This window comes from Trichomycterus rosablanca, chromosome 17 (assembly GCF_030014385.1).
Source record: "Trichomycterus rosablanca isolate fTriRos1 chromosome 17, fTriRos1.hap1, whole genome shotgun sequence".
Lineage (NCBI taxonomy): Eukaryota > Metazoa > Chordata > Actinopteri > Siluriformes > Trichomycteridae > Trichomycterus > Trichomycterus rosablanca.
In genome coordinates, this window is record NC_086004.1 from 20,046,997 (window position 1) to 20,073,018 (window position 26,022).

General features: G+C 41.5%; 1 protein-coding gene across 1 annotated transcript; it reads right to left on the minus strand.

Moving 5' to 3' along the window:
- Window positions 1-139: 139 nt before the first annotated feature.
- znf821 (zinc finger protein 821) lies at window positions 140-22,553 on the minus strand. The gene is made up of 6 exons (XM_063013132.1): window positions 22,464-22,553; window positions 13,753-13,884; window positions 11,194-11,306; window positions 4,192-4,290; window positions 1,112-1,278; window positions 140-1,024 (listed from the first exon to the last, which is right to left on the minus strand). The coding sequence occupies exons 1-6, from the start codon at window positions 22,501-22,503 to the stop codon at window positions 265-267; spliced, it is 1,311 nt and encodes a 436-aa protein (XP_062869202.1). The 5' UTR covers window positions 22,504-22,553; the 3' UTR covers window positions 140-264.
- Window positions 22,554-26,022: the final 3,469 nt, after the last annotated feature.

Genomic DNA, 26,022 nt, shown 5'->3' on the forward strand with positions numbered 1-26,022 from the left:
TGAGTGTAGAAACGAGGTGTTGGTTTTAATGTTATGGCTGATCAGTGTATGTAGCCCCTAAAATGGAACAAAACAAATTTTTACAACAGCATGCAAATATTCGTAACGCAGGTATATAAAATATTTCTTGACCCTGCTGGAATTTTTTATATAAATAAATGTAGAGTTTGTCAGTGACATCCTCAGAAACATTTCCTCAAAATCTTCGGGAACAGTCTGATTCTGCCCAAGGTTTGAGCGCCAACTAACCCCTGTATTGTATTATTAAGGCAGTTTCATAAACAGCCCATTGTCTACAGATGAAACAGGCATGGTGTAGGGAAAGGGGAACATATTGACGTCGGAGCTGAGCGCGGCCACGGCGGCGGGATCGTGTTCGATCTGCGCCCGCAACTCTGGCTCGATCTTCTCGAGGCGTCTTTTAAGGCGCTTGGCCTCGCGCTCGCGCACGAGGCGGGCCTGTCTCCTTTCGGGCGTCTCCGTGGCACGCTTGAGCCGCATGGCCTCGCGGTCCCGCTGCAGCCGACGCGCCCGCTGCTCCTGCGTCTCCTGCAGCCGTTGTATGCGCTTGGCCTCGCGGTCGCGCAGCCGTCGCATTTCGCGCTCCCCCGGGGACTCCCGATCACGCTTGGTCTTCTTGGCCACCCGCTCGCGCTCCAGTCTCTGGACCCGCACCTCCGATGGCTCGTTCCTGCGGCGCATCGCCCACTTTCCCATCGAGGACGACTGTGTGCCTGCCAGCTGCTGGAAGGCCGTGCAGTTGTTGCACACCAGTAACACGTCCGCTGGGTACACGGGCATGGGGTTTAACAAGTCAGGTAGTGGGTTTAAGGGGTCTGGATAAGAGGGGCCAGAGGATACAAGGTTCTCTGGAAGTGGAGGTAAGGAAGCACCAGGGCTGGAGCCATGATTCACCCTTTGGATGGACATCTGGTTATCAGAGATGGACTGTGCCACTGAGCAGGCTTGGTCTTGACTTGGGCACTCCATGTCACTGTGAGTGAGGAACTCTTGCAGCTTTTCCCTGCAACAAGGACATGCCAATGGAGGCTTCTTGAAATCATGTGAGTCATAGTCCTGGCATAATGCCTACAATGAGAGATTAACATACCTGTTAATGTTGTTGGTGTTATTGAAGTGTGCGCCACACACCGCACAGTTGGACAGTCGGTCATCGGAATGAATGAGGAGGTGGCGTCCCAGTGAGCCTGGCGAGCTGAGAGCACGCCCACATACCGGGCACACGTAACTCCTGCTGTCGCCCACAGTCGAAGTGTGCTGCTCACGTCAACAAGTAGGAGAGAAATACAGGATTAATGTACACCGACAAGTACACTATATGGCCAAAAGTATATGGACAGCTTCCTCTTTTCTGTTTTGCATTTTACCCCGCTTTTTCTCCCAATTTTAATGTAGCCAATCTGCTACTGGGGACCCCAACGGTGTCAGTCAAGACACACCCTACCTCCAATGTGTGTGTGCAGTTCTACCAATCCCTTCTTATTCAACCATACTTCGGTGGATCTGTGCACCTGTACAGGTTCCCTGGGCAAACAAGGTCCTAACACAGCGCTGATAACCCCCACCCCTTAGTCCGGTCTTTTCCCACCCAGCAGACTAGAGGCCAGCTTTGTCTGATGCGGGCGCCCAGCCGACCGGTAGCAGAGCCAAGATTCGGACCCGCTGGTATGCTAGCGGATTATCCCATTTATCAATCAAAAGAAAGCCCTTGATATTATTTGGGTAGTGGTCCATTCTCAGTACTACAACAGGGCTCTAGAGTGCGATCAATTTGGTCACACATGCGACCTAATTTCTCAATGGTGCGACTGAAAAAAATCTGACCAGCCGTTCGTTACTCTGAAAGTCTCTGGTGCAACAACAGACACACATTAGGCCCATATCTAATCATATCTATATGTCTAAACCAATCAGAGATAGTGAAGGGCGGACCAGCGTCATCAACGGTGGGCATTACACAGCGAAAGTTAAGAGTAGTAATATCATGGCGGAGTGTGTAGGATATGTGTGAGCATTTGTGCTGCTGTTACAGATGTTGGTTTTAATGTAAAAACATCAATCAAATATCGGTGATAAGAAGACGTGACGTGTTCGTCTCAGTTGTTGTTTTCTTTAGTTCATTGACGTGAGAAGAGTTTTGCGCTTCGCTTTCACCACGACTCTCGACGTAAATAACCAATTTGCTCAGCGCTCGACTCGATAGATAAAACATCATTAAAGTTCCACAACACAAACATCCATCTGTGTGAAATAACCATCAAATCCAGTCTAACAGCTCCACATGTATCTGTGTTTAACTGGATTTACTTTACGTGTGGTGTTTATATTTCACGTTAAACGTTGTTCGTTCTGTCCGGGTCACTTTTACCACGTCTAGAGATGGACCGATCGGGGTTTTTGGCACCGATTCCGATCTCCGATCTCCTTTCAGGGACATCGGCCGATAGCCGATTCCGATCGGGGGGGGATTAGCAGTAAATAAACTTAAAAAGAGCCTCACAGTAAAGATAAACCGGAGCAGCGCGCGCGTGTGTGTGTGTGTTTGTGCCTTTAGAAGAGACGCAGTTACAGTTACAGAGACGCAGAGTTCACAGTATCGCTATAAGTGATTCAGTGATTCATTGATTCATGAGTTGATTCGTTTTTATGTGAAGCGTAAGTTTCTCTTCTCAGTTATCTCTCCGTGTTTACTGTTATTAATTAAATGTCGTGGTTTTAAATAAACACCAGCTACTACAGAACATTTTGTGTGACTCTCTTACATTAAAAAGGTTAATTAAAAAGCTTAATTAAACTGCTATTACCACAGATCTGTAACCGAGTCAGACTCGTTCCGTCTAAGGAGCTAAAAGTTTTCTAAAAGTTCAGCAGATGATCCTGAACTAACGAATTTGGTAATGAATAAACTTTTGCCTCGGATTGGCTCTGTAACGTTTTCTGTTCTCATCTACATCACAAGTAAGAACCGCTCACGATTTACCAAAGTGAACCAGGAGTTTATATAACGTGCTGATAGAATCGACTCAGATGTGACCGGGTTGAATTATCTTTTTAAAGTCAATATTACAATCAGCAAAATTACATCGTAAGAGCTTTCACGATGGTTTCTGTACGATTGTTGATGAATGGTGATGTGATGGTTGGTGCTTCGTAGCTCAAAGTCTGGATCAATCCACTGAGCTGTTAACTTAACATGGTCTTTATATATCACACGATCGGATCGGCTACTTTTAGGAAATATCGCCGATCGCATATTTTGATAAAAAATCGGCCGATTCGTAGCCGATCGATCGTCCCATCTCTAACCACGTCATATCACACAGTTCATCTTTTTTAAGGCACTTTAAAAATATCAGCGGCAAACTGACTCCAAATGTAATAATCATGTCATGTAGCCTATGTCAATAATATGCGTCTCATTACTGCATTAACCATATGTAATATTCTTATCATTAAATGAGATGTGCAGTTTGAAGCCCTTAAAACACTTGCACTTTTAATTTAGATTTTCTTTTTATTTCATTTATCTTGGGTTTAAATTTCAGCTCAGTGAAGCACTTTAAGCACCAACACTTTTTCAGTAAGTTACCTTTCGTGTAGAATTGTGCTTCAAATAAAGAACTTTATGTTGACCAGATTGTTAGTTAATCATTTACAAGTCAATATTGCCTATATGGACAGTGATTTAAAAAAAAAAGGGATCCTGTAAAACAGGTGTTAAATGCGATGCGGTCGAAAATTTGGGTGCACCTAACTTTTGTGCTGGTGCACCTAAGAAAAAAAGTTAGGCGCACCAGTGCAACCAGTGCAAAAAGTTAGTCTAGAGCCCTGTACAAGAAGGTAGTGTGTGAAGTTCTGGTATGAGTGTATCAAGTACAGCAGTGTTGTTGGGATTTGTAAACACTTCAGTGTCAATACTTGAATAAGGCTTCATACAAAAATTAAAATCCAGCAGTGCCCGTGATCAGAAAGTTTCAATTGATGGAAGATTAGACGCAGATAAACACACTGCACATGACAAAGGGGGGATGTGACAGTTGAGACCCTCCTTGGTAAGGAATGGAAGGTCTGCAACAGTAGAGGTGAAATACGATTGGGTAGGATTGGGAGGAAAATTGGGGCGGGGGGTTGCATAAACAGAAAATACAAAAAAAGGGGTGCTGTCCTCACCTGGTAGACGTGTGCAATGAGTTGCTCGGTGCCGCTGAACTCCAAATTGCAAAGGGGACACACGTAATTATTCCCCATGTCACTGTCAAACTCGCTTTCCTGATGGACACAATATAGCACAGAGGGGTTGCATTAGGGACATGTCCATAATTTAACAACACAAGACTTTATTCATTCATTTATTCATTGTCTGTTTTACCACCGCTTTATCCTACTTAGGTCATGGTGAGTCCAATTCACTGGGCAAAGGTTAGGAAACACCCTGGACAGGTCACCAGTCCATGACAAGGCAAACACACACACACACACACACACACAGATACACACTCATACTTAGGGCAATTTTAGCATCTCCAATTAATCTGACTGCATGTCTTTGGACTGTAAGAGGAAACGAGCACCCGAAGGAAACACCCAGGACCTTCTTGTTGTGAGGCGACAGTGCTACCCATCAACCCACCATAACGCCCATAATACAGACTTTCATTCATTCATTCATTTTCTTATCCGCTTATCCAGTTAGGGTCACGGGGGGTGCTGGAGCCTATCCCAGCCCCTCAATGGGCGCAAGGCACACAGTAACACCATGGACAGGATGCCAGTCCATCGCAGGGCAGACACACATACACACACACATACACACACCCATTCACTTATAGGGCAATTCAGTGTCTCCAATTAACCTGACTGCATGTTTTTGGACTGTGGGAGGAAAGCGGAGCTCCCAGAGGAAACCCACACAGACACTTTGTTTGTTTATTTGGATTTTAACGTCATGTTTTACACTCTTTAATTACATTCATGACAGACACACGGTAGTTACTCGTTACACAAGGTTCATCACTTCAAGGTTATATCGAACACAGTCATGGACAATTTTGTATCTAATTCACCTCACTTGCATGTCTTTGGACTGTGGGAGGAAACCTGAGCACCCGGGGGAAACCCACGCAGACACGGGGAGAACATGCAAACTCCACACAAGAAAGGACCCAGACCGCCCCACCTGGGGATCGAACCCAGGACCTTCTTGCTGTGAGGCCACACAGACACTGGGAGAACATACACAGAAAGGACCCGGATCGCCCCGCTCAGGGATCAAACCCAGGACGTTCTTGCTATGAGGGGACAGTGCTTCTCACCAAACCACTGTGACACCCATAGATTAGCTGCAGTGAACGCTAAAGAATGAACTTCGGAATGAATTTGTGATGGCATGTGTGTGTGGGACGATTACAAATTCTACATGTGCCAACTAAATGACTGGAGACCCATTACTATGCTGTATATTCTGCCAAACTAGTGGGCAATGAGCCACCTACAAATATGAGGAGACAATGTGGCATATAAGAGTCTCCCACAAGTATTCATGAGTCACCCCGACTGTCATGAAGACTCCTTTTACAGTGGTACCATAGAGGCATGAATCAGACTGTTAGTCATTTAAAATTCCCCATTTCAATTCCTTTGCTGCTTGCACCACACATATGCTGGCCAAGTAAGTCGCACACACAGCGACTTCAGACTTGACTCGGACTCGTTTCAAATGACTCGGACTCGACTCATGACTCACAAAAAAATTACTCGTGAACAACAAGAGTCGCTAGTGTCAGCATGTGATAACATTAGTTACATGTGACAATTTATATACAGTGTATCACAAAAGTGAGTACACCCCTCACATTTCTGCAGATATTTAAGTATATCTTTTCATGGGACAACACTGACAAAATGACACTTTGACACAATGAAAAGTAGTCTGTGTGCAGCTTATATAACAGTGTAAATTTATTCTTCCCTCAAAATAACTCAATATACAGCCATTAATGTCTAAACCACCGGCAACAAAAGTGAGTACACCCCTTAGTGAAAGTTCCTGAAGTGTCAATATTTTGTGTGGCCACCATTATTTCCCAGAACTGCCTTAACTCTCCTGGGCATGGAGTTTACCAGAGCTTCACAGGTTGCCACTGGAATGCTTTTCCACTCCTCCATGACGACATCACGGAGCTGGCGGATATTCGAGACTTTGCGCTCCTCCACCTTCCGCTTGAGGATGCCCCAAAGATGTTCTATTGGGTTTAGGTCTGGAGACATGCTTGGCCAGTCCATCACCTTTACCCTCAGCCTCTTCAATAAAGCAGTGGTCGTCTTAGAGGTGTGTTTGGGGTCATTATCATGCTGGAACACTGCCCTGCGACCCAGTTTCCGGAGGGAGGGGATCATGCTCTGCTTCAGTATTTCACAGTACATATTGGAGTTCATGTGTCCCTCAATGAAATGTAACTCCCCAACACCTGCTGCACTCATGCAGCCCCAGACCATGGCATTCCCACCACCATGCTTGACTGTAGGCATGACACACTTATCTTTGTACTCCTCACCTGATTGCCGCCACACATGCTTGAGACCATCTGAACCAAACAAATTAATCTTGGTCTCATCAGACCATAGGACATGGTTCCAGTAATCCATGTCCTTTGTTGACATGTCTTCAGCAAACTGTTTGCGGGCTTTCTTGTGTAGAGACTTCAGAAGAGGCTTCCTTCTGGGGTGACAGCCATGCAGACCAATTTGATGTAGTGTGCGGCGTATGGTCTGAGCACTGACAGGCTGACCCCCCACCTTTTCAATCTCTGCAGCAATGCTGACAGCACTCCTGCGCCTATCTTTCAAAGACAGCAGTTGGATGTGACGCTGAGCACGTGCACTCAGCTTCTTTGGACGACCAACGCGAGGTCTGTTCTGAGTGGACCCTGCTCTTTTAAAACGCTGGATGATCTTGGCCACTGTGCTGCAGCTCAGTTTCAGGGTGTTGGCCATCTTCTTGTAGCCTTGGCCATCTTCATGTAGCGCAACAATTCGTCTTTTAAGATCCTCAGAGAGTTCTTTGCCATGAGGTGCCATGTTGGAACTTTCAGTGACCAGTATGAGTATCACAAAAGTGAGTACACCCCTCACATTTCTGCAGATATTTAAGTATATCTTTTCATGGGACAACACTGACAAAATGACACTTTGACACAATGAAAAGTAGTCTGTGTGCAGCTTATATAACAGTGTAAATTTATTCTTCCCTCAAAATAACTCAATATACATCCATTAATGTCTAAACCACCGGCAACAAAAGTGAGTACACCCCTAAGAGACTACACCCCTAAATGTACAAATTGAGCACTGCTTGTCATTTTCCCTCCAAAATGTCATGTGATTTGTTAGTGTTACTAGGTCTCAGGTGTGCATAGGGAGCAGGTGTGTTCAATTTAGTAGTACAGCTCTCACACTCTCTCATACTGGTCACTGAAAGTTCCAACATGGCACCTCATGGCAAAGAACTCTCTGAGGATCTTAAAAGATGAATTGTTGCGCTACATGAAGATGGCCAAGGCTACAAGAAGATTGCCAACACCCTGAAACTGAGCTGCAGCACAGTGGCCAAGATCATCCAGCGTTTTAAAAGAGCAGGGTCCACTCAGAACAGACCTCGCGTTGGTCGTCCAAAGAAGCTGAGTGCACGTGCTCAGCGTCACATCCAACTGCTGTCTTTGAAAGATAGGCGCAGGAGTGCTGTCAGCATTGCTGCAGAGATTGAAAAGGTGGGGGGTCAGCCTGTCAGTGCTCAGACCATACGCCGCACACTACATCAAATTGGTCTGCATGGCTGTCACCCCAGAAGGAAGCCTCTTCTGAAGTCTCTACACAAGAAAGTCCGCAAACAGTTTGCTGAAGACATGTCAACAAAGGACATGGATTACTGGAACCATGTCCTATGGTCTGATGAGACCAAGATTAATTTGTTTGGTTCAGATGGTCTCAAGCATGTGTGGCGGCAATCAGGTGAGGAGTACAAAGATAAGTGTGTCATGCCTACAGTCAAGCATGGTGGTGGGAATGCCATGGTCTGGGGCTGCATGGGTGCAGCAGGTGTTGGGGAGTTACATTTCATTGAGGGACACATGAACTCCAATATGTACTGTGAAATACTGAAGCAGAGCATGATCCCCTCCCTCCGGAAACTGGGTCGCAGGGCAGTGTTCCAGCATGATAATGACCCCAAACACACCTCTAAGATGACCACTGCTTTATTGAAGAGGCTGAGGGTAAAGGTGATGGACTGGCCAAGCATGTCTCCAGACCTAAACCCAATAGAACATCTTTGGGGCATCCTCAAGCGGAAGGTGGAGGAGCGCAAAGTCTCGAATATCCGCCAGCTCCGTGATGTCGTCATGGAGGAGTGGAAAAGCATTCCAGTGGCAACCTGTGAAGCTCTGGTAAACTCCATGCCCAGGAGAGTTAAGGCAGTTCTGGGAAATAATGGTGGCCACACAAAATATTGACACTTCAGGAACTTTCACTAAGGGGTGTACTCACTTTTGTTGCCGGTGGTTTAGACATTAATGGCTGTATATTGAGTTATTTTGAAGGAAGAATAAATTTACACTGTTATATAAGCTGCACACAGACTACTTTTCATTGTGTCAAAGTGTCATTCTGTCAGTGTTGTCCCATGAAAAGATATACTTAAATATCTGCAGACATGTGAGGGGTGTACTCACTTTTGTGATACACTGTATGTACAGTGTATCACAAAAGTGAGTACACCACTCACATTTCTGCAAATATTTTATTATATCTTTTCATGGGACAACACTATAGACATGAAACTTGGATATAACTTAGAGTAGTCAGTGTACAACTTGTATAGCAGTGTAGATTTACTGTCTTCTGAAAATAACTCAACACACAGCCATTAATGTCTAAATGGCTGGCAACATAAGTGAGTACACCCCACAGTGAACATGTCCAAATTGTGCCCAAAGTGTCAATATTTTGTGTGATCACCATTATTATCCAGCACTGCCTTAACCCTCCTGGGCATGGAATTCACCAGAGCTGCACAGGTTGCTACTGGAATCCTCTTCCACTCCTCCATGATGACATCACGGAGCTGGTGGATGTTAGACACCTTGAACTCCTCCACTTTCCACTTGAGGATGCGCCACAGGTGCTCAATTGGGTTTAGTCCATCACCTTTACCTTCAGCTTCCTCAGCAAGGCAGTTGTCATCTTGGAGGTTGTGTTTGGGGTCGTTATCCTGTTGGAAAACTGCCATGAGGCCCAGTTTTCAAAGGGAGGGGATCATGCTCTGTTTCAGAATGTCACAGTACATGTTGGAATTCATGTTTCCCTCAATGAACTGCAGCTTCCCAGTGCCAGCAACACTCATGCAGCCCAAGACCATGATGCTACCACCACCATGCTTGACTGTAGGCAAGATACAGTTGTCTTGGTACTTCTCACCAGGGTGCCGCCACACATGCTGGACACCATCTGAGCCCAAAATCTTGGTCTCGTCAGACCACAGGGCATTCCAGTAATCCATGTTCTTGGACTGCTTGTCTTCAGCAAACTGTTTGCTGGCTTTCTTGTGCGCCAGCTTCCTTCTGGGATGACGACCATGCAGACCGAGTTGATGCAGTGTGCGGCGTATGGTCTGAGCACTGACAGGCTGACCTCCCACGTCTTCAACCTCTGCAGCAATGCTGGCAGCACTCATGTGTCTATTTTTTAAAGCCAACCTCTGGATATGACGCCGAACACGTGGACTCAACTTCTTTGGTCGACCCTGGCGAAGCCTGTTCCGAGTGGAACCTGTCCTGGAAAACCGCTGTATGACCTTGGCCACCATGCTGTAGCTCAGTTTCAGGGTGTTAGCAATCTTCTTATAGCCCAGGCCATCTTTGTGGAGAGCAACAATTCTATTTCTCACATCCTCAGAGAGTTCTTTGCCATGAGGTGCCATGTTGAATATCCAGTGGCCAGTATGAGAGAATTGTACCCAAAACACCAAATTTAACAGCCCTGCTCCCCATTTACACCTGGGACCTTGACACATGACACCAGGGAGGGACAACGAAACATTTGGGCACAATTTGGACATGTTCACTGTGGGGTGTACTCACTTATGTTGCCAGCTATTTAGACATTAATGGCTGTGTGTTGAGTTATTTTCAGAAGACAGTAAATCTACACTGCTATACAAGCTGTACACTGACTACTCTAAGTTATATCCAAGTTTCATGTCTATAGTGTTGTCCCATGAAAAGATATAATGAAATATTTGCAGAAATGTGAGGGGTGTACTCACTTTTGTGATACACTGTATATATATATATATATATATATATATATATACGGGCCAGTGATAGCTCAGTGGTTAAGGTACTGGACTAGTAAGCAGAAGGTTGCCGGTTCAAGCCCCGCCACCACCAAGTTGCCACTGTTGGGTCCCTGAGCAAGGCCCTTAACCCTCAATTGCTCATCGTGTTCCGCTCATTGTGTAAGTCGCTTTGGATAAAAGCGTCTGCTAAATGCTGAAAATGTAAATGTAAATATATAAATATTCTGATCTCTAATAACTCTCCGGCCGTCTTAACCCGCAACGCACGCAATGAGTAAATGTTACAGCCAGCTTCTGGCATAGTGAAGCGTCGCTTCCTACTCCCTACACAATTTGAAGTCCACTTCATCTGAACATTTTTCATTCAATCAGTGGATTGAAATCTCACTTAAAATGGTGGAATACCCTATGTAGTGCACTTCACAGGAACAACTCGGTTGAATGGAACACTCCTACAGAATTGGTGCTAATGGTTGAAAGAGCGCTTTCTGAACCAATCAGACCTGATTTTAGTTTTTTGTATAAAATGCTATTATTTGTATTTATCTGCGTCACAGACTCAGTAATTGTAGAACTATAAATTGCTTCTATATGGTAAGTGGAGCGGATAAAATGGACAGTGAGTGTAGAATCAAGGAGAACATACTGACATACTGAGCACATTACTGCAACCTTTAGCATGGAATTTGACCAACATTTTTAAGCTATCACAGCACATAGTATGACATAGTGAAGCCACTGATTTAGATCTGTGATCTTAAAAGATAACTATGTTCATTCTCCCAAATCTATGGCTCAAACACACGTTCTACCAGGTTTACCTGCTTCATTTCTCCGTTGAAAACTAAGCACTGGCTGCTCTTATCACATGCCATACTGTCATCAGCTGAAGAGTTTGAAGAGTCCTCTTTGTCCAAGTCGCTGTCACTATCATCTGAAAAACAAAAACAACCCATTACTGCGGCTTGATCACAATGTCCCCTATCCATTCGTTTTTTTTCTTTTTCTGAACAGTCTACTTCCCCATTTATGTTTACACTTGGTGATTTTCACTTAATTCTGATCTCAATTGTTTACATGTACTATAAACACAGAAATCTTAGTGTATATAGAAATATTAGTAGGGCAGTTGTAGCCTAGTGGTTAAGGTACTGGTCCAGTAATCAGAAAGTTGCCGGTTCAAGCCTCACCACTGCCAGGTTGCCACTGTTGGACCCTTGAGCAAGGCCCTTAATCCTCAATTGCTTAGACTGTATACTGTCACAGTACTGTAAGTCGCTTTGGATAAAGGCATCTGCTAAATGCCGAAAATGTAAATGTAGTAGGCAGATTATACCATGGTCACCAAACGTCTTGGTGTCTAAATGGCAGGAGGGAATTCATTTAAATTCAGCTTTGAAGAACCAGACAAAACAATGAACAGGCTTCCATTAGACAATCATTAAAATAAACTAGGGATGTAACGATGCACCACAAGACAGTTAAAAGTCGATTCACATGTGTAACGATTCAAATCGGTTTACATGTATAATGAATCGATATTCACTTTAAACAGCAGAGGGCACTGGCGCTATTCACCTTGCCTGATTGACGTCACTTCAGGGTTGCCAGGTTCGGAATTTTCCAGCCAAATTTCTTTATGTGAGGATACTTTCTTTATTTGTATTATTTATTTATTTATTTAATGTGGGATTTGTTTTGAAATTTTATTACAGTTATTTTTAACACAAAAAGGGAAATGTGCAGCATTGTTTTGCAGTTTGTACCTACCTCAGAAATAAAAGGACATTCATTATTTAGATAAATAAAAGATAAGCACAAATAAAAACATTTTTATTTTTTTAAAGAGAAATAATAAAAGGAAACTTTGTCATAATTTGTCTTCAATTTCATTTTGTTTAAAAGAAAATCGTATCGTGTACCCAGTATCGTGAATCGCATCGCATTGCATCGTGGGTAGAGTGTATCATTACATCCCCAAAATAAACATTGCAGTTAATGCTAGAAATGTATTTACATTTTACTTGGTGCTGCTAAATATAATAAATTGACAGCCAAAATAAGGATTTAAGGATTAAGCGTCAATATATATTTTTCTTTATTTAGTCGCCACAGCAAATCATCCTGGTCCGCATACTTGAACTGGCACAGTTTTTACAACAGATGCCCTTCCTGACGCAAACCCTTTTTTTTTTCCGGGCTTGAGGCCGACACTAGGAGCGCACTGACAAGTGCACCTCCCAGTGGTTATGCCGTTCAGGCTTTTGCACGTCGCCCAGCTGACTGATGGCACCGCTGAACCCTGGATCTTAATAGTAGTGGGCTTGCATGATTTACCGCTGTGCCATCCGAGTGCCCATGTACTGAAAAAAAGATAACTTATAGCTGGTAACCTGTAACCACAGCACAATACAGACCCCTATTGGCCATTAACCCCCTCAGACTTTGACCTGTTGAGGCATGGACTCCACAAGGCCAAGATGTAAGCAGCAGATGTATCAAGTCCTAGGTTATAAGCTTGCAACTTCCACAAAGTTGAATCAGTTCATCTGGACACAAGTTTGTTGTAGAGACACGTTTCATAACTCATCCAAGTGACTTCTTCAGTCTGAGCTGGTGGTGAATAACCCCAACCTTATATGCAGTTGAATTGCATAACGACCGACACCGACCCATTACATAACAATGGAACCGGTGATCAGGTCTATATGCAAATCACAATTACCATTAATTACAATGGTCATGTGTGCCTTTCATATATGATCGGGGTATAGCTGCAATCACAACGTTGTAAGATGGTGAGAGGCTATACCCCAATGTATAGTAAATATAACATGACAAATCACTGGTTTGCTCCAAATGCAGCACATACAGCAAATGCATAGTTTTACATTTCCCAGCTGCATAAATAGATTTTTGTTTATTTATTCATTTGGACTGTTGGAGAAAACCGGAGCTCCTGGAGGAAACCCACACAGACACGGGGAGAACATGCAAACTCCACACAGAAAGGACCCGGACTGCCCCACCTGGGAATCAAACCCAGGACCTTCTTGCTGTGAGGCGATAGTGCTACCCACAGAGCCACCGTGCCGCCCAGTGTGGTCGATACCTATAGCAGGTACTGATACACAGTGTACAATCAGACTATTAAATGATTTGTTTCCCTATAGGTAGGTTTTTCCGCTAGCATTTGGAAACAACACAAAGATACAGAGGTTCACATATCTATTCTTTAATTTAACAGATTATTACAATTATTTAAACTGATAGGCCTAATTCAGAGTACTGTATTCAGAATAAGGTGTTACATTCAGAGTTTCTTTACTTATCAGTAACGGTTATTAATGGAACGTGAATGCAGCCACTGTGAGTCTCACCAGTTATGTCATCTTGCTCGTCGAGATCTTGGCAGTTGCTGCTGTGGCATGCAGGGTCTTCAGCAAAGTCGTCTTTAGCCTCCATCTCCAACACGGTTTGTGGGCCAGAGAAGCCTGTCGTGTGAAACGGCCCTGTTGATGAACAAGGATTGAATTACTGTGAAAATACCTGACAGACTACACCTAAAAGCATGCAGGTGATCCATCACACGTACCTATTTTAGTCAGCCATTAAACAGCGTCAAATGTATGCATTAGTCAGGGCACACCACACACTACAGTCTTAAAGAAACAAACCAGACCCTTACACCTGCAAGAACCAGCTCTTCAAGAACCACTCATACACCCACGTGGACCTGTTTCATTGTCTTTATAGTGTTCATCATGTTACTGTAATGCTACCACTTAGGAGGCGTCAATACTCGGTTAGAGGGGTTTTGCTTGAGCATTAGATAGTTGTTAAATCCTCATGTGGCTGCTTGAGATTAGGCTGCTTGAAAGTACAGAGATAAGCAACATATCTATCGTTAAGCTGTTGTAAGCAGATAAGAAACAACAGTTAGAATAGAAGGGAGGTTCCAAAGTCCAACACCCAATACCTACAGCAGTATAAATGGAGGTCAACAGTTCTGTTTTTTGTTCTTCTTCAGTTCATACACTGCTGTAAGAACCCAAGATCGTGCCAACAAATTCTCCAATCCGGTCAGCTGTAATCTTTGTTTTCATTTATCATCTCACCTTATTTTTCCACAACAGCATTACACATTCACAGTGAAATCACTGTTAAAAATCTCTCAGACATGTTTGCATTGGCATTCATGCATACTAAGCAGCTCATATGCATGTGTTTGGGGCCCCAGCTTGAGAGGTAACACCAAAAGGAAGAGCTGAATTGTTTTAAACCGACATTCCCCTTTAAAAGTTACACATCTACAGTGATTATAAAAACTAAATAAGTGCATTAGCTTCTATTCATTTGTAAATGTGATTTTAAAAATATGAACTGCTTTTTTATGCTATCCCAAAAACAATGTGGACCCCCAATACATCAAAACATCAGAAAAATGTGTTTTTACCTATTACAGTGATTAGGGCTAACTGTTCAAACCAGCTTATAACAACCCATTATTTATTAGGTTTTCTAGGTTTCACAAATCCTCACTAGAGGCCTGATTAAGATCTATTGAGTGAATTGATGGCTTTCCTTTAATATATATATATATATATTCTTTCATGAGTTATTTACAAGTTTCTGACCACTTATAAAATGTGTTCAAAGTGCTGCCCATTGTGTTGGATTGTCAATGCAACCCTCTTCTCTCACTCTTCCCACACTGATAGCAACACCGCAGAAGAAATGCTAGCACAGGCTTCCAGTATCCGTAGTTTCAGGTACTGCACATCTCGTATCTTCACAGCATAGACAATTGCCTTCAGATGACCCCAAAGATAAAAGTCTAAGGGGGTCAGATCGGGAGACCTTGGGGGCCATTCAACTGGCCCACGACGACCAATCCACTTTCCAGGAAACTGTTCATCTAGGAATGCTCGGACCTGACACCCATAATGTGGTGGTGCACCATCTTGCTGGAAAAACTCAGGGAACGTGCCAGCTTCAGTGCATAAAGAGGGAAACACATCATCATGTAGCAATTTCAAATATCCAGTGGCCTTGAGGTTTCCATTGATAAAGAATGGCCCCACTATCTTTGTACCCCATATACCACACCATACCATCAATTTTTGTGTTCCAACAGTCTTGGAGGGATCTATCCAATGTGGGTTAGTGTCAGACCAATAGCGGTGGTTTTGTTTGTTAACTTCACCATTCACATAAAAGTTTGCCTCATCACTGAACAAAATGTTCTGTGTAAACTGAGGGTCCTGTTCCAATTTTTGTTTTGCCCATTCTGCAAATTCAGTGCGCCGATCTGGGTCATCCTCGTTGAGATGCTGCAGCAGCTGGAGTTTGTAAGGGTGCCATTTGTGAGTAGCTAATATCCGCCGAAGGGATGTTCGACTGATGCCACTCTCCAGTGACATGCGGCGAGTGCTACGCTGTGGGCTCTTGCTGAATGAAGCTAGGACAGCCACTGATGTTTCTTCATTAGTGACAGTTTTCATGCGTCCACATTTTGGCAAATCCAACACTGAACCAGTTTCACGAAACTTGGCAAGCAGTTTGCTAACTGTAGCATGGGAGATGGGTGGTCTCGTAGGGTGTCTTGCATTGAATTTTGCTGCAATGACCCGGGTACTGCGTTCACCAGACATCAACACAATTTCTACCCGCTCCTCACGTGTTAACCTCTGCGACATGTCAATGGCTGTAAACAAAGAGAAGCTTGTAAATAACTCATGAAAGAATAAAGTTACGTTAAAACCAAGCACACCATTGTTTTTCTTGTGAAATTCTCAATAAGTTTGATGTGTCACATGACCCTCTTCCCATTGAAAAAACTAAAGTTGGATCCAAAATGGCCGACTTCAAAATGGCCACCATGGTCACCACCCATCTTGAAAAGTTTCCCCCCTCCCATATACTAATGTGCCACAAACAGGAAGTTAATATCACCAACCATTCCCATTTTATTTAGGTGTATCCATATAAATGGCCCACCCTGTATATATATATATATTCATACTACTTTTGTAAATTAGTTTTTTTTCCATAAGAATATGAGGTCTATCAGTATGATATGGACTGTCAATAGAGCAAATCAATATGAAGTCAGAGATTTAAATTAATGAGATGCATTGTGGAAAAATCTCAAAAGCACAAAACATAGCAGCGTTTCTAGACGTTCACTGGTTATTTTCACAACGCTGATAGTTTTCAAATGTTAGTCTGGCATAATCCAGCTGCTCTCAGATAAGGTGCCTGGCAGCTGTCTTAACCTGCAAGGCACGCAATGACTGACTGGTTGGTTTGTTTGTTTATTAGGATTTTAACAGGTTACATTCATATCAAACACAGTCATGGACAATTTAGTATCTCCAATTCACCTCACTTCCATGTCTTTGGACTGTGGGAGGAAACCGTAGCACCCCGAGGAAACCCACGCGAACACAAGGAGAACATGCAAACTCCACACAGAAAGGACCCAGACCGCCCAACCTGCCGATCAAACCCAGGACCTTCTTGCTGTGAGGCAACAGCGCTACCCACCTAGCCACCGTGCCACCCTGACTGACGGGTAAATTTTACTGTTGTCTTCCTGCATAGTGATAAACCGTTACTCACTACTCCTTATACAGTGTGAAGTTCCCTTAGAATGGAACCCTTTCACTCCCTATGGTTTGGAATCTCATTTAAAATGGTTCCCTGTGTAGTCCACATCACAGGGAACTACTGGTGTGATTGGAACACACTTTATGAGCTGAAAGTTGCAGAAGTCCCTGGCTGCTGTTGAAGCTGATGCTGGATGGATGGATGGATTGATGGACAGACAAATGATTAATTAACCATAACCTATATATAAACCTTGCAATAATTAAACCCCTACTGAAAAAGCATGTTTTTTTCTTTCTAAGAAAGTGGTAGAAAAATTGGTGGTCTGATAAAACTGAAGTAAAACTTTTATGCTTCTAATTGTATTATATAGAGAGGCTTTACACAAGTAGATAGGCCAGTGATAGCTCAGTGGTTAAGGTACTGGACTAGTAAACAGAAGATTACCGGTTCAAGCCCCGCCACCACCAAGTTGCCACTGTTGGGTCCCTGAGCAAGGCCCTTAACCCTCAATTGCTCATTGTGTTCCGCTCATTGTGCAAGTCGCTTTGGATAAAAGCGTCTGCTAAATGCTGAAAATGTAAATGTAAATACACAAGCCAATATAGTAGGGATAGGTGAGCAAATTAATGGTCTACTGAACAATGATTCTAGATAGAACCATGCTTCAATTCACAAGGACGTTCAACTGTAGTCATCGAGCAGTCCAGTCAAGGGTCCTTGTGTTAACTACACCATCTGTGGCAAGACCTCCCCACTGTTTAACAACTTTTTAGGATTTTAACGTCATGTTTGTACACTTTGGTTACATTCATGACAGGAACGGTAGTCACTCATTACACAAGATTCATCAGTTCACAAGGTTATATCGAACACGAATTGTCTTGGACAATTTAGTATCTCCAATTCACCTCACTTGAGAACATGCAAACTCCACACAGAAAGGACCTAGACCACCCCACCTGGGGATCGAACCCAGGACCTTCTTGCTGTGAGGCGACAGTGCTGCTCACTTAGTGCATGTGCTAACTTATGCAAATTAATACTTTTTGATTGTTATATTAAAGACACATCAAGTTGACAGATGTTTCACATGGCATTTAATGAAGCTGCAGTTTGGCTTAATGTGTCTGGGTGGAAGTATTTACTAGCCCACATCCACCCGGCTGGTAGATTTTATGTGAATGAGAGAACTAGTGGGTGAAAACTGGAAAAGTATAAAATTGAAAAGAAAATTAGGTAACATTAATAAAACCCAAAACAAGCCCTCTACAGGGTGGCAGTTAAACCACAACTTATAAGTACAGTATCGTCTCATTTTCACCCATCGCGATGCACTGAGCGCTCTCTCAACCAATGCATCTTACTGCACACAAAACACCACGGCCCATTACAAGGGCTGTTAGATCTGCATTGGCAAAAATGGACACAATGTTCAAACTACCACAACAGACTGTCTCAACAACACCCAGCCAATGATTGATGTGAGAGATACCCATCCCCCTTGGTTCAGCTCTGTCTGTGCATCTGTCTATCTACCCTCCCTCCCCCCTTTTGTCTCACTCTCTTTCTGCCATTCTAATGTTATCTCCAAGTCTGTGTGTCTGTAGGCAGGAGATGACGCAGTGTCTGACCGAATGCAGACAAAGAGACAAACTCATCAGTCAAGAGACACGGCAGACAGACTGAAAGTCGGCCCGGGGTGTGGGAATCGGGACGAGACATTCGAAAGTAGTAGGCGATGGGAGTGTGCTTGCCATCCAACTCCACCACCCTAGGACAGAACAGAGACATGTAAAACCATGCCAGAAAACAGTTTGATGGGTAAAGTGATGTGGCAGAGGTAAAAGTACAAAGAAATACTTTCCATTTATGTGCTACACCTACACTTTGTGGGTATACAATAACTAAATGTAGCTCATATGTTGCTCCGTAAACCCTTATCTACCCCATACATTACTGAAAAGCGGACCCCATAAAACCCCCAATGACTATATATTATTTGAGTGATGGATTATTCTCAGCACTGCTATGACACTAAAAGAAAATTGATGGTGTGTGTTGTACTGGTATGATTGTGTCAAATGCAATGGTGTTGTTGGTATTTTTAAATACTGTTTAAACTTACTTGCATACCCTGTTAGCACACTGACTACACTCCCCAATTATAAACCCACACAGTGCATCTCTATGGTACAATTGCAATCAGAAATACTCAGCAGCACAAAATGAGATGGTTGATCTGGTAGAGCTGGCTAGCTGTGTAAAATATAATATGGCACTTATACACCGATCAGCCATAACATTAAAACCACCTCCTTGTTTCTACACTCACTGTCTTTATCAGCTCCACTTACCATATAGAAGCACTTTGTAGTTCTACAATTACTGACTGTAGTCCATCTGTTTCTCTGCATGCTTTGTTAGCCCCCTTTCATGCTGTTTTTCAATGGTCAGGACTCTCCAAGGACCACTACAGAGTAGGTATTATTTAGGTGGTGGATCATTCTCAGCACTGCAGTGACACTGACATGGTGGTGGTGTGTTAGTGTGTGTTGTGCTGGAATGAGTGGATAAGACACAGAAATGCTAATGGAGTTTTTAAACACCTCACTGTCACTGCTGGACTGAGAATAGTCCACCAACCAAAAATATATCCAGCCAGGTCTAGAAGATGACCAACTCAAACAGCAGCAATAGATGAGCGATCGTCTCTGACTTTACATCCACAAGGTGGACCAACTAGGTAGGAGTGTCTAATAGAGTGGACAGTGAGTGGACACAGTATTTAAAAACTTCAGCAGCGCTGCTGTGTCTTATCCACTCATACCAGCACAACACACACTAACACACCACCACCATGTCAGTGTCACTGCAGTGCTGAGAATGATCCACCACCTAAATAATACCTGCTCTGTAGTGGTCCTGACCATTGAAGAACAGGGTGAAAGCAGGCTAAAAATGTATGTAGAGAAACAGATAAACTACAGTCAGTAATTGTAGAACTACAAAGTGCTTCTATATGGTAAGTGGAGCTGATAAAATGGACAGTGAGTGTAGAAACAAGGAGGTGGTTTTAATGTTATGGCTGATCAGTGTATGCTTTCCATAGACTTATGGGAATTATTTATATTAATCAATGTAAACCCGATTATAATAAATGCAGGCTAATGTTAACCACTCAATCCAGTTATAATACCCTAATGGTTTAAACCAAAGTTTCACAACAACAGACCATTCAGTAACAGCAGCAACAGAGAACGTCAGGCTTTCCACACACCCACCGACCAACACCTATCCCACCATACAGTGATGTTACTAAAGCCAGTGTAGTACGCATGTTCCAATCTTGACAATTTGTTAAGCAAATGTCAAACGCAAATGAGCAAAAACTAAAAGCTCAGTGGCTCATGTTACTACATGTCTGTAGCTTCAAGCTCAGTTAGGACAGAAGGATGTCATGCAGTAGGAAATGTAAACAGCCCAGATTCCATTGCACTGCTTTGTTTTATCCTTCACAAGATGGCAGCACCCATAGACATTACCCATAGACGGTGTTAGACATTATAGAGTTCCTACCAACACATCAGGGAAAAATGCTTTCTCAGCAGTTCACTAATAAAAGAAAGTAAGTGATTATTGTCTCTCTGTAACCATAAATTGATGGTTAGTATGACAATACTCCAAGGATCACAAATTTGGTGGAACATCTGTAATGTTTTGGGGATGGGAGGACACATACTGCTTTAGCAATAGCATAAGCTGTTTGAATTCCAATGTTGTTAAAGCAACAACATGTGTCAGACTATCAACTTCCTATTGCTTTGGGCAGTACAAACAATTAAACAAACAAAGCCAAACCCTGGCAGCATTTAATTTTACAACTGGGTACCTGAACCCTTTTTGATCTTGATGGGTGACAGTGATGCTGGCTGGGAATATGGCGACTACACAAGTTGTGATGTCACATTCTCCAGCATTTTTTTTAAAGCGCTTTAAGATTAACTTTAATTAAAGGTCAGACTTCTAAAATGAAAAACATTAAGTGTTGGTAGATATACCCCCTCCAAAATCAACATCAGGATAGGCAGGCCCTCCGGAAGGTGGTGCATTCAGCTAAGCGCATCATCCGGACCGAGCTTCCTGACCTGCAGTCCATATATAGGAAACGGTGCTGGTCAAGGGCCAGGAAGATAGTAAAGGACCCCAGTCATCCCAGTAATTGACTATTTTCTCTGTTACGATCTGGGAAGTGTCTTCGCGCCTTGAAAGCGAAAACAGAGAGGATGGGAAATAACTTTTTCCCCACAAGCTATTCGGGCCCTCAACCAAAATAGCAATCAGGACTAAATGTATATATATATATACACACACTATTTTATTTATATATATATATATATATATAATTATTTATTAGAATTTTTAACATCATGTTTTACACACTTTGGTTACATTCATGACAGAAACAGTAGCCACCCGTTACACAAAATTTATCAGTTCACAAGTTTAATGTCAAACACAGTCATGGACAATTTTGTATCTCTAATTAACCTGATTGCATGTCTTTGGACTGTGGGAGGAAACCAGAGCTCCTGGAGGAAACCCACGCAGACACAGGGAGAACATTCAAACTCCACACAGAAAGAACCCGGACTGCCTGTAAGGTGACAGTGTTACCCACTGAGCCACCCTTATATATACATACAGTATATTTATACACACATATGTGTGTATAGAGATATATATGTATGTGTGTGTGTGTGTGTGTGTGTTTGTATATAATAATCACAACTCTCATAGCATTATGTTGTACAATATATGTTCAGTATTATGTTCAGTTCTTGCACAACTTTTCTTGTCACTTTTGCACACTTGGTTGGGCAGTTGTAGCCTAGTGGTTAAGGTACTGAACTAGTAATCAGAAGGTTGCTTGTTTAAACCCCACCACTGCCACGTTGTCACTGTTGGGCCCTTGAGCAAGGCCCCTAACCCTTAATTGCTTAGACTGTAAGTCGCTTTGGATATACTTTGAAGTTCATACTTGAAATTGCTTCTATTTTTTAATTACATTTTAAGTTAATATTTATATTTTAATTTTAAATTTTCTAATTTTTCTACACTTTTTACATTTTAAAACATTTCTATTTTTAATATAAATATATATTTTGTTTATTTTGTAATTACTGATGTAGCTGAGCAGTTACAAAAGCATTTTACTGCTAGTTGTACTGTGTATGACTATGTGTGCAGACAAATAAACCTTGATTTGATTTGATTAGTTTTAAGAGGTTTAGCCATGCAAATGTGTCTGGAATATCAAACCCTGATCAGCTTATTGTAAAACACAATACACACTGTGTGATTAGGGTGTGATTAGGATGTGATTAGGGTTAGGTAGAACTCGAACCCCAGCATTGCAGGATTAAAGTCTATTCGCTGTATAAAGAAATATAATGTATACAATACCTGCGATACCTACAATTCACTTTGAAAGGGTTGGTCTGTTTTCGTCTTGACATATTATGATCCACCAGCTGGAAAAAGTCGAATCCCCTCCACAATCAGACAGAATGAAGTGAATCCAGGAATGAATAATTCAGAATAAGGTTCAGAGATCAGTGAAGATAAAGAATGAGATCAAACCGGTGATCGCACTAACCAGTAAGCGATCAGTTCATCAGCTGCTCATTTCAGCCAACAAATATACGGGTATTTTAGTGTACTGGCACTTCTCACTGTTTAATACCAGCCCGATCATGTTGGCACATTAAAAATGCCGGTTGTGATAATAAAGATCTGGCTGCCAGCTGCAGCTTCTCCGGCGCACTGCGGACACACAACTCCGCCATTCACTGCTGTTTGTATTTCTACAGGAAACGGCGAAACGCATTATGGGATACCAGGACATACAACTCAGGGCTGCTGTCCATTCAGAAGTGATCATCACTAAGCCCTAACCCCTATGCAGTGTACACTCCGCGTTAGGGGCTCTAAAGGACTCACTCAATGCAACTTTTTGTTAATACAGTACTTCAACTGAATTTATAATTAAACTTAATATTAAATTAAAATTCGGTTTATATTTATAAATTATGTATAATTATAAACCGAATTTTAATTTAATATTAGGTTTAATTATTAGGTTTATTTAGGTTTAATTATAAACGTAATTATAAATTCAGTTGAAGTATTAATGTTATATATATATATATATATATATATATATATATATATATATATATATATATATATAATGTGTATATATTATATATAATACATATATGTATATTTATAATTTATATAAATTATATGTAATTATAAACCGAATTTTTATTTAATTTTAAAATTAATTATTAGGTGTGTTTAGGTTAAATTATAAATTCAGTTAAAGTATTAATATATATGACGATACATAATATATCATATATATATTATATATTATAATACATTTATGTATATTTCTACTTTGTATAAATTATATATAATTATAAACCGAATTGTAATTTATTATTAGGTTTAATTATTAGGTTTATTTAGGTTTAATTATAAATGTAATCATAAATTCAGTTGAAGAATTTTTATATATATATATATACTGTATATATATATATACTGTATATATATATATATATATATATATATATATATATAGAATAGAATAGAATAGAATAGAATGCCTTTATTGTCATTGCACAGTGCACAACGAACTTTTTTGAGCAGCTCCTTGACGGTACATGTATGTACACACAGACATATACGTATATATATATATATATATATATATATAAAGTTATAATTGAACCTATTTTCCTCCCAATCTAGTATCCAATTACCCAACTGCATTACGCTTCCTCTCTACTGATGCTGATCTCCACTTCTGACTGAGGAGAGCCATGACTAACACACGCCCCCTCCGACACGCGTGCAGTAGCCGACAGAATCTTTTCACCTGCACAAGGCGAGTTCATATGTGGAACAGCTTTGTGTACGGACAGAGCCACACCCTGATCAACGCATAATTCCGCGACTCTGTGCAGGCATCATCAGTTTTACCACTGCACCACCTCAGCGCCTTAAACTGAATTTATAATGAAACTTAATATTAAATTAAAATTCGGTTTGATTTATAATTTTACCTTATTTTAAATTCAGAATAATAATTGCACAAAGAATCACAGAGGTTGTACCTCAGTGTACCTCTGATGTTTAGTCAGGGTCATGGTGGGTCAAATTTACTGGACAAAAGGTAGGAAACACCCTGGACATGTTGCCATTCCATCACACTCATGCCTAAGGCAATAGTAATAGTTTTTTTTTTTCCAGCACTGGACTTTACATTTCATTATAAAGACAAATGTATATATTAACATATAGTATATATAGTATTTTATTATATAGTTGTAATTACCATACTGTTGTATAATAGTAATTGCATCTCACAGCTAATGTTTTTTATTTAATTTTCTTATTTTTATTTTATTCTACTGTATTTTTATATACTCTATTTACTGTACTTACACTGTACTGGAGCTGCTGTAACACTCGAATTTCCCCCATGGGGATCAATAAAGGAATCTTATCTTATCTTATCTTAGTACTACCCAGCAAGCCACCAGGCTGCTCTCAATTCAAAAACAACAATTGCAAAAGACCCTTTACAAAGCAAGTCAGTAGCTATAAACTAAACGGGGGTGTGAGGGGGGAATCTATGTCTTTTTAAAATGTACTAACATGTGAGATAAACTTTTGAGACAAAGGAGTATTAAGATTTAAATCTTATTCTTTCCATTTTACATTATGAATTGTCACATTAAGAAAAATGTTGTTTTTGTTTACATACAGCAGGGACATCTGCACTGTTTGGCTCTCCTTTCATTCTATCTTTTCTTCTCCTGCCCTGTCTCCTCATCTCCTCTGGTCCAATATTCTAATCTCCATCCCAGTCATCTCTTTTCCTCTCCCCTACTCTTGTTTTCTTCTCATCTTTATCATTACAGGTCTCTCATCTTCAATATTCTCTCCTTTTCTTGTTCTCACGACCCTGTTATCACCACCGTACTCTCTTTTCTCTCTTTATCCTGAATGCATTAGAGTGAACATGAAAGTAATATTATGGTCAACAACTAAAATGTCTTACTATGATGTTCAGAAATGGTGTGTGTGTGTGTGTGTGTGTGTGTGTGTGTGTGCACAGTGTACATCCCCCAGACTTTCTCTTCACTGTAGTGTCTGAACAGAGCTGTAGTTTTCATAATGAACACTAGATGGCAGTTTATTTATTTATTAGGATTTTACAGTCATGTTTTACATACTGGTTACATTTATAACAGGACAGGTAGTTACTGGTTACACAAGATTCATCAGTTCACAAGTTTAATAACAAACACAGTCATGGACAATTTTGTATTACCAATTCACCTCCCTTGCATGTCTTTGGACTGTGGGAGGAAACCGGAGCTCCCGGAGGAAACCCACACAGACACTCGGAGAACATGCAAACTCCACACCTAAAGGACCTTCTATCACTTTTATAAGATAGATCTAAATAAAATATAGATGCACAACAATTAGAATTGATTAGGCTCAGAGTCATTTAATTTCACCCTCACAACACTGAGGTCTCTGAGACCCCAAAGAACAATGCAGTAAAGTCAGTGTTAACAAAACACAAGGGTTAAAGTTCAAGCTGGACAAGCTGTCAGAATGAGATTTGTTGGTTATGTTGGCACCAAACAATTTACAACCTAAATACAATGTTGGGTGGTGGTTATGTGTTTACTGGGAAGAACCAATAACAGCAACAACAAACCATTTATCAATACCATTTATCATTGTTGTTGGCTATTACAGGTTTAAAAAGTCTACAGTGCAAAATATTTAGCAATTTTATGCTCGTAATTTCAAAATTCCTCATATAGTAGTATTATAGATTATTACACAGCAGAATTATACAGTATTATAATTATACTATACACCATATAGCAGTATTACAGTAATATAGCTGATTCATTTAAAGTAGTTTAAGATTAACTCATGTG

Bases quoted from the DNA above. Each gene is read 5' to 3' on its own strand.
- znf821 (XM_063013132.1), bottom strand. From the start codon at position 22,503: ATGTCAAGACGAAAACAGACCAACCCTTTCAAAGTGAATT. The intron at 1,279-4,191 runs GTGAGGACAGCA...TGACGTGAGCAG, and splicing joins TCATTGCACACGTCTACCAG to CACACTTCGACTGTGGGCGA. The intron at 1,025-1,111 runs GTATGTTAATCT...TCCTTGTTGCAG, and splicing joins AACACCAACAACATTAACAG to GGAAAAGCTGCAAGAGTTCC.